The sequence below is a fragment of the Lolium perenne genome, chromosome 6 (assembly GCF_019359855.2).
Source record: "Lolium perenne isolate Kyuss_39 chromosome 6, Kyuss_2.0, whole genome shotgun sequence".
Lineage (NCBI taxonomy): Eukaryota > Viridiplantae > Streptophyta > Magnoliopsida > Poales > Poaceae > Lolium > Lolium perenne.
Window position 1 is genome coordinate 80,746,628 of NC_067249.2, and position 9,660 is coordinate 80,756,287.

The 9,660-nt window shown below is 45.8% G+C and overlaps 1 protein-coding gene across 1 annotated transcript; it reads right to left on the bottom strand.

Annotated features, from left to right (window-relative positions):
• Window positions 1-5,834: 5,834 nt before the first annotated feature.
• Window positions 5,835-6,490, bottom strand: LOC127310436 (uncharacterized). The gene is made up of 2 exons (XM_051341116.1): window positions 6,329-6,490; window positions 5,835-6,245 (listed from the first exon to the last, which is right to left on the bottom strand). The coding sequence occupies exons 1-2, from the start codon at window positions 6,488-6,490 to the stop codon at window positions 5,835-5,837; spliced, it is 573 nt and encodes a 190-aa protein (XP_051197076.1).
• Between the last annotated feature and the right edge of the window lie 3,170 nt (window positions 6,491-9,660).

Below are 9,660 nucleotides of genomic sequence, written 5' to 3' on the forward strand. Positions count from 1 at the left end.
TATGGCCTTTCCAAGTGTCCATAACCGCGGACGCGGCTATTCGAATAGGTTAAAACTCTGCAGAGGTTGTACACTTGTGCCACAACAATTGCAATAGTTCGTCAGGGGTAACTGGCCCTGATTTATCGTACGCAGTACGCGAACTACCAATCCTAACCTTTCATTTACATACTCTAGTATAGGCACCTCTCCCCATGAGCTTGGCCTCCCAGTGAAGACACACGGTCAGCCTGGGAACTACACAGGGCTTGGGCCGGACATTCACCTCATTTCACGTCATTTCACATCACTTCACCAGTAACGGAGGCAGCCTCGGCGTAACCCCTATGACGCTTGTTCAGAGGGAACCCATACTAAAATACATAAGTTTCCAGCTAAGCCTTACCCAGATTCAGGTATTGTGGGGGTACTTGTAAAATTGGAATGGTATCGCATCTGAACCCAACCATCAGTGTTTTTGGTAAAATTCACCAAGTCATTCACCAGTCATATTCACCTTCAAAATCTTTCAATAGAATGACTCATCATTCCAAGGTTTTCAAAGTCATTTCAATTCACAAGTTCCCAACTAGAGTAGTCACTTTTAATATTGAGCACTAGCAACTAGTTATGAGGGGTGCTAAGTATCTTGGGGCTTGCTAGGCTAAGTATGATTCTCTTGTACTACTCTATAATTCAACCAAGTAAATTCTAAATCCAAAAAGTAACTTTGATAAATAAAACCAAGTAAAGCTTGTAAATTAAAAACTTGGGATAGGTTCATAAGGTAAAGTGTAATGGTGCCTTGCTCTTGTAGAGCTTTGCACTTGGCAAGAATATAAACTTGCAACCAAAATAGTTTGCATTAGTCTAGCTTGCATTGGTAATTGCTTGCCTTGATTGGTGAGGTGATCAAAGTTTTCTGGCTCTTCCTCCTGGTAGAAGACCTCTTCCTCTTGATAGTCTCAGGTACTAGCGTCTATAAACGAATACGAGGATACAATCACCAAACAATACTTAAGTAGTCTTAATTAGCCTTATTGGTTCACACCAATGATCTAGCATCACTACTTAACATTTATCCAAAAATTATTCTAGGGTTTCCTTATTAATATTAGGAGAATACTTTCCTCTCATTGAAAATTGGAATTATGGTTTCTCCTTGGTTTGGAGAAATAATTTCCTCTCATTGAATCTTCTTAATATTTAATCTTCTCAAATAACCAGGGATGATCACATGTTGACCAAGGTCAACACTTCCCACTTATTATTTGAGAAAAGTGATTTAAATGAGATTCATCATCTCATGTGATTTAAATAACCATTGCAATTTAAAAACTATATTGATTAAAATTCTACAAGTGAGCAAATATGAACCTAAGTAGTAGAGCTCATCACATTACTTCATATCACTAGAGAAAATGATTTAAATGAGGTGCTACACCTCATAGATTTAAATTCCTAAAATTTGAAATAGTTTAAATGGACTAGTATTGACTACATAGCCAATATTTTTATTCTAGTCCATGATCATGTACAGAACCCATATCATCTTTTTACATAGTAAATTAGGGTTTGTTATATTTGAATTATTGCAATTGGATTCACTTCAAAATTCAAAATGGTTGATTTTTAGGATTTATTTGAATTCTGAAAAGTCTCTGGTTTGTTATTTTTGCTATTCAAATTCTACACAAGATATGAGGTTGAATCCAGTTGCAAAAAGTAGATAATTTCATGGGCTTTCCAGAGATATGGAGTTTGCTAGATTTGGTGCAGTAGTTTGAAAGTTATTCAAATTTAAATGGAGCACCAGTATTTGAATTTGGGTGAAACTAATTATTTGAAATAAACTTAAGTGGGCTAGGCGGGAAACGAGATGGGCCGAAATGGTATGAAAAGGAGAAGCTAGCCCAGTAACGACGCGGGCCTACTGACATACGGTCCCACGCGTCAGTGTCTGGTTTCCTTACCGAAACGGTACGCAGCGTCGGCCGTTGGATTAGGAAGCGATCGGACGACTGAGGGCGTTCTTCTTCTCCGGCGAGAGGAGGGTGTGCTGGCGACGGAGGTAGGGGGTCGGAGAGCGTTCCAGGCCGCCAGCGATCGAGGGAGAGGTGTGAGGCGCCGATGTCGATGGTGTAGAGGCTCCTGGTACAGTGGCGAGGCTTGGGGCGGCTCCAGTCGATGTAGGTGATCTGCGGGCTCCGGTGGAGACGAGCTTGCGATTGAAGCTGCTCCGGCGAGGTGGGGTCAAATTGATGGGTGGAGAAGGGGCAAGGATGAGAGGGGAGCAGATGGTGTGAAGAATTGTGGCTCAGATCTCCTCTATTTATAGGCTGGTGAGAGGGCCGTGGATGCGGCGAAGGGGTCGACGACGACAATGGCGCTACGGGCTGCGAAAGGGCAAGGCGAGGTGCGCATCGTGTAGGCGACGTCTAGGCGAGGCTCTGGGTGTAGCTGGCGCGTCCAGGGGACGATGGGAGCGCTCGGGTTGCTTCTGCGACGAGGACGGTACTGTACGGCAGAGCGTCGATCATGGCGACGGTGATGGGGCGTGCGCGAGCTAGGGAGGATGTCTAGGAGGTAGCCGTAGGCGTGGTGATCATGTGTGCCAAGTGGGAGAGGGAGAGGAGGACGAGAGGCTCCAGGCGAGAGGCGTACTGGCGCGTCCAGGGCGTCGTCTGGGCGTGCTCACCGCGTGCGTGGACATGCCGTGGCATGGTACTGGGCGTGCAACGTTTGTCCAAGTGCGTGTGTCGTTTTGCTTAGGGTTGGTATGAGCATGCTCAGGGGAGTGTAGGCAAGGCAGTAGACATGGTGAGGTGGTTTGGAGAGGACCAGAGAGGAATGGAGTGAGGGTGGCCGGCATGGGTACGGGGCGGCAACAAATGTGATCATTCCCTCACTTTAAACAGAGTAAAAGGGCTTGGCTTGATGCAGAGAGGGTGCAGGAACAACAATGATCAAAGATGGAAAGGGGTTTAGGCAAAAATCCAGAGGATAATAGGATGTGTTGCATTTTGCAATTTCTGCCTGCCAAGTGTTTGATGATATGGCCGCATGAAACTTTTTGTGGAATTTTGCAATTCTTTTTGGTGGAGCTCAATTATATAATTGATGTGATGGAATGGTGGTGGTGATGTTCATTTTGGTGTTGATTTGCAAGTTTTCAAAATTGGGGTCATCTTCTCTTTATTTCAAAGTCCTCTCTTGTCATCTCTATTCTGGTCAACCTGGTCCAAGTTAGCATGTGTGGTCAACATGAAAGTTGTTCACCTTGACAGGGTCTTGGATGACATGGCAAGAGTTGACCAAGGTTGGTTGAAGAAAAGTCCAAACCAGAGGGGTAAAGTGGTGAACATTTTATAAAACCCAATTTTGACCATTATCACATGTATGTTGGTTTTGAGATTTTCTTGGATTTGATTCTGGTTTCTTTGATGCATTTATGTTTTTTTTAGCATATATAAGTATTCTCCAAGCACTAGATCAAGCAATGGTGGCCTTGGGTGAAGATTTGCAAAATTGGCCTTATGTGTATGTGAGTGAAATTGGGATTTTCTCACTAATTGATTTCTCTCCATTTGATTTGATATTTCTTGACTCTAATGTGATTCCTATTAGTTTAGAAATATTTTCAAACCACTGAAACCATTTCAAATGGTCTAGTTCAAAGTTTTGCAAAAATGGCCATAACACATAAGAGGTGATGTGTCAATTTTCATTATTCTTGTCAATTGTTTCCCTTGCTTTAATTAGGCTTGGGTTAGGGTCAATTTAGTGTTATATTAAGTTTAGATATGGTTTCACACCCTTTGGTCAAGGTTTAAGGGCATAGAACAAGAATTGGGTATTATGGCTATGTGTCACATATGCCTCTATGCATATGTTGCATTTGAGTTTTAATTTAACTTGGCTTGACCCAATTGGTGTTGTTGAGTGTTGAAATGGTATATAGGAATGATCCAACCATTCACAACAAGTCTTAGGGTCAAGATTCCCAAATTCATAAATTTGTATTTTTCTCTCATATGCCTCTATGGCATTTTTAGTTTCTTGTTATTTTCTTTGGAAACAACTTGGATTAGGTTTGATAAGTACTAGGTAAGGTGTATGATGGTTTTCCAAATCTCTAAACAAAGTAGAAGAGCTTAGGGTAAGGATTTATAAAAATAGTCATAGGCACATATGCCTTTTTCTTATTTAATTTCCTTTTATTTTATTTTAACTAGGATGGTGAAATGAGGGGTGAGGTTTAGGGTTTAAGATTATTTCAAACTACTATAACAAGCAATCATGGCAATAGCACAAGAATTAAGCAGGATCACTATGTATCAAACTTAATTTAATAAAAGTTTTTGTTGGTTCCAAAATTTGGAACTAGGGATATTCATTTGTTTTGTTTTGAATTTTTGGGATGTTACATACCGACCCGGTAGTACCGCTCGAGCTGTAGTACCGCTTGTGGTACCGCTTTGGGCCGATTTGGGCCGATTTCTGACCGTTTTCTGCGCAGTTCGCGCGCGAGCGGTAGTACCGCTTCGACAAGCGGTAGTACCGCTTTGGGCGCGGACTTGACCGTTTTTCAGCACCAACAGCTATATTTCTGGGCCCCCTATATATACCTCTCTTCCACCTCCGACCAAACTAACCCTTCCCCTCCATTCTCTCTCCTCCATTGTTGACCTTGGGTTCTTGCTTCCTCCTCTTGATCCTCCCACTATTTGTTTCATATTTTTGGGGGAAAGGAGAGAGGAGATCTAGATCTAGAGCTTCACCAATTGAATCCCTCTCCAAGTGAGGGGATCTTGCTAGATCTAGATCTTGGAGTTTCTTGGTGTTTCTCCACTCTTTGTTCTTCCTCCCTTATTCCCCCAATAGCTTCTTCTAGATTTGTTGGAATTTGGGAGAGAAGAACTTGAGAATCCTAGTGGTGTTCTTAGCCATTGCATTAGGTGCATCGGTTTGAGTTCTCTCCGGGGTTTCGATCTCGTAGAGTGTGTGTTCATCCTTAGTGGTATTCTTGCCTTAGTGGCCATCTTGCCTAAGTGGCCATCTTGCCTTTAGTGGCCGTGTTGCCTCTTGTGGCACCGTGTCTCCTTTGTGGCCTTGTAGCCTTAGTGATCCCATCGTCTTAGTGGCGTGGTGGTCTTTGTGGCGCTGTGGCCTTTGTGGAGTGTGTTAGCCTCTTGTGGCGCATAGTATCCTTGGTGGAGTTGGTTTTCTTGGTGGTGTGTTGTAAGCCTCTTGTGGCAGTGTACTTGAGAGCCTCCTCGTTGTGGAGTTGCCTCAAGCCGATACTTGGCGTTTGCCCAAGCGTGTAAGGGTTCGGTGACCACCCCAAGGTTCCTTAGTGGATCGAGGCTTTCCTTTGTTGGAAAGGCTCGAGGAGAATACGGTGGCCCTAGTGGCTCATTGGAGTGCCACGTGCCTCCACACCGCTCCAGACGGAGACATAGCACCTTAGTGTGTGAACTTCGGGATACATCATCGTCTCCTCGTGCACCGGTTACTTCTCAACCCGAGCTCCTTAACCTATGCGCTTTACCTTGTTATATCTATCTTGCTTGATGTGCTCTACCTAGCTTGTTATCACATTGTGCTCATCATGCTAGCATAGGTTGTTGGTGCTCTTAGGCAAACCCTAGTTGATAGACCTTGAGCTAAACTAGTAAACACATGTGTAGGTTTATTCCGCCTAGTTTAGCTCTCAAGTAGAAGTTTTTATACACCGCCTATTCACCCCCCTCTAGGCGACGTCCTAGAACATTCAGCCTCCTACCCAGCTCGAAGCCGAGGCGAGCGTCGAGAGCGGCATATTGCAGTTGCTTATGGCTCAAGGGAAAATCGCCCTATCCAAAAATCAGTGCCTCTTCTTCTAATTCCTTGGCGGTCTTCGGCGGCTTGTTCTTCCTATAATTAAACTTCTTCTTCTGCTCGATACCCGTCCCAATATAATGATTTACCAAATCAATCAAACTCGGAGTCTGCTTTCTTGGGACAGGGTTTTGGAGGATCTGCTGGAGGTTGATCGTAGACGGAATAATAATTCCGTAGGTCTGCAACATATCCATATCATTGTGGATTGCCACGCCACAGAATCTGATGTTCTTGTCTGCAAGGAAATCGATGAGCAGTTGTGGCACTTCATCGACATGCACAATATGGAAGACCAGAGCGTGTTGCATGACGGAGAGTTGCAGGACGGCGGTGCGTTGGTTACCCTTGCGAGGGCCGGTGAACTCGCAGTCCAAGCCCACGACCTTTAAACACAGAAAAAATTTCCATTGGAATTTTGGATGCTTTATGCATGATATCTCTTAATTTTGAGCCATGGAAAACTAACCATGATTTCAACGGCGTCGAGGAAATCCCTCTTGACGGCGCGGATCCACCTCTCCACCCTCTTCGCACGGAGGATGTATGTCATCTTGAAATTCATCTTCTCCATGATATCGTAGTAGACTTCAGATCGAGGGAAGTCGAGGGCGCGCACGAGCTTGACCATTTCGGGTTCCATGAGCGACGGCCGGGGCTAATGGTGCAGTTTTGGTGGCTATAGAGATCTGAGGAAGAACAAGGCATATATATAGGGAGAGGAAGGTGAAAAGGCCGGTCATGATGCCAACGACGATGCAAATTCCGACCGGCGATCGTTTCCGCTTCTCTCTGTTTTCGTGTGGAGTAATGCTGAGACGATCGATTTCCACGCGGGAACGAACCAACGGACCTTATATCCCGGCCCGCGGGCCGGGACAAAAGGGATGCCAGCAGGACTTGAAAGGCTCAGACCTTTTTTTCCCGGTTGGAGCCCCCAACCGGGACAAAAGGTCCTAAAAAACCGCGACAAAAGGCCCCGTAGCTTCTCGTTGATTTCGGGGCGATGTGGCCGGCCTATTTGTCCCGGCTCCAGACTGGACCGGGACAAATAATGGCCTGGACGGAAGCCCAATTTTCTACTAGTGGAACACCACCGATCAGGTTTGATTTCTGAACACAGCGTCCACAAGTGCAGCTTCCTAGCATATTAATGACCATGCGATTACATCAGATTTGGTCGAGTAGGCTGATTAAAGATGGCAATTTTGCCCACGGGTACGGGTACCCGCGGGTACCGTACACACATAGGCAGGATATGAGTACACTTTCATACCCATGGGTAGTACCTATATCCTACCCGTTAAGTCATGAGTAGGGCACATGTATAGCTTTGTACCCGCGGGGATACCCATACCCTGCTCGTTTATTGTCAATTTCTTACGTGACACGTCTACTTTTGTTTACTTATGAGTTACTATATGAGAATGGGATTTTCATATTTTTTAATTGTTATGTACTAAACTACTTGTTATCGAGTTGAGATAATTTATTTTTTAATCAAATTTGTTATTGATAAATGTAAAATTGCGAGTGACTTGTGTACAATTTAACCTAGCCACCGGGTACCCAATGGGTACGGGTACCCGCTGGATATGGGTACGGGTAAACTTTTATACCCATGGGCACAGGTATGGGTAAAAGTTTGTACCCATCGATTATACGGGTATGGATATGGTATTGCTCTACCCTGTCCATATCCTGTCCATTGCCATCCTTGACGCTGATGAGCTCCAAATGTCGGAGCCCGATCGCACAAGACAGGGATAACTTAGGGCTAGGGTTGGGGGAAAGCAGATGCATAGGAAAAAAAGGACGCCCGGCCGCCGCCGTCCACCACATAATGGTTTAGCTTTTGGAAACAAGAAAACTTATAATGGACACGGTCAAGGCTTTTTTGACTCTTTTTTTAATTATTGTATTCTTTTGCACATATAGGGTGTGCTAACATCCATGTGCACTGATGTTTTTTCCTTCACCCGTTCCATAATTATTGTTATGACTGTAGTTTAAATTAAACTAAAGCACTGAAAAATAATATAGAACTTTTTTTCGATAAAGGGAATATATTAATATCAAGAGATACCAATTACACCCAGCCTCTGTAACAACGCCCCACACTAATGGCAGTACGGATGCACACAGCCAAAAAAGAGAAAAGAAAACTAAGAAATAAAAGTCCCTCTACAACCTTCTAGACATAGCAACAGCAATACAACCACCACCGTGACAACACCTGAAGTACAGACTCTCTAAAAGCGACGCCTCCAAGAAGGAAACAGTGCACCAGCACCGTCGTCGCCCGACCGAAGGTCTTAGGATTTCTTCCTGAAGATAGTCCCAACTCTCAAAACAATGCCTCCAACAAGAACATTGTCAGGCACAACAAGTTAAGGCCAGACCTTGGGTTTTCACCCTGAGAGGTAAGACTCCGAACTTTCCCTGTGCTGCCGCCCCACATGCATACCAGTGCTGCAAGTCCGGAACACCAAGCAGATCCCTCAGCATCACGTTGACTCGAACCTCCTTTAGTCAGTCCACCAATCCGGCCTTCATGATATTCCGTCTTCTGACTTCACCATGGACCAAAAAGTCACCAGACGTCAACACAGAATATAGCTTCGCGGCGCTCCCTCCAGAACCAAACGGTCGGAATAAAAACATGGGTGTGCGCGACCGAATACCACCCGATCCAGCAAACTGCAGGCAAAATATGCACTGTTCCATTCGCTAGCGGAGCTTTCCGGAACTCATCTCTCCAGCCAGATCAAAGCAAACTGACCTCTGGTAGATCTTCATCTTCGCTTGCGAGAAACCCGAGGACCGCCACCAAAAACGAAGTAAGACCAGCAGCCCCCACGCCGCCAGTCTCTCTTGCCGTATCACCAGGGAAGAAGACGGCGGCGCGGATCATGCGTACCACCGCTGAACCGTCACCGGGGCGGAGGCCGCCACCGCTCCATCGAATTCTCCATGGCTACCGACGGAGAGCATCAGGCCCCGGCCAAGTAGCCGTGCCGCCCAGCTTCCCCCACCGGCGCTTCATCAGCTCCCATGGAACGCCACCGTGGAAACCCTCTCCTCCCCCTCGTCGATCGACGAAAGGGGCGCCGCCATCGTCGCCGTGGCCGAGGCTGGGGTCGGGGCTGTGGCCGGGCCGAGGCCGAAGCCGGGGCCAAGGCCAAGGCCGGGGCCGGGGCCGAGGCCGGCAGCAGCGGCGGCTGAGGTGCGGCGATCCGGGGGACGGCTGCTCGGAGCGGGGCGGGTAGATCCTCTGCCGCCGCCCAGGAGGGGGCGGGAGAGGAGGAGGCGGCAGCTAGGTTAGAGGAGGAGGAGATAATATAGAACTGGAGAGTATTATTCATGTGTAGATTGGTATGAACTGTGCAAGGATGCATGGTTGAAACAACGATCAAGCACTATACCAATATCAATCAAGGTTTCACGGGAAATGGTATAGAGATTTTTTTTTCCACGGGCCTATTCCTCTTGCAAGTTGCACCAACACTGGCTGTGCCGTTTTCCCTTCTCTGTCGAAAGTCAATGGATCAAAGAGCAAGCTAAGTAGCACACGAATATTGTTCGAAGTCAACGAGTGCTGGTGCTAGATTAGTTTCAAGTGGTGTTGATCCGTACAACATATGCACATGCAGAGTTTTATCTAAACATGTGCTACTTCTCCACCATAAGTGAAAATCTTAAAAAGTAAATCGATGGTCACGAAAACATACATATGTATCCACAATTCCACATACATGTATCCATTCTTCATACTCTCTCCTATCCATATTATTTGCTACT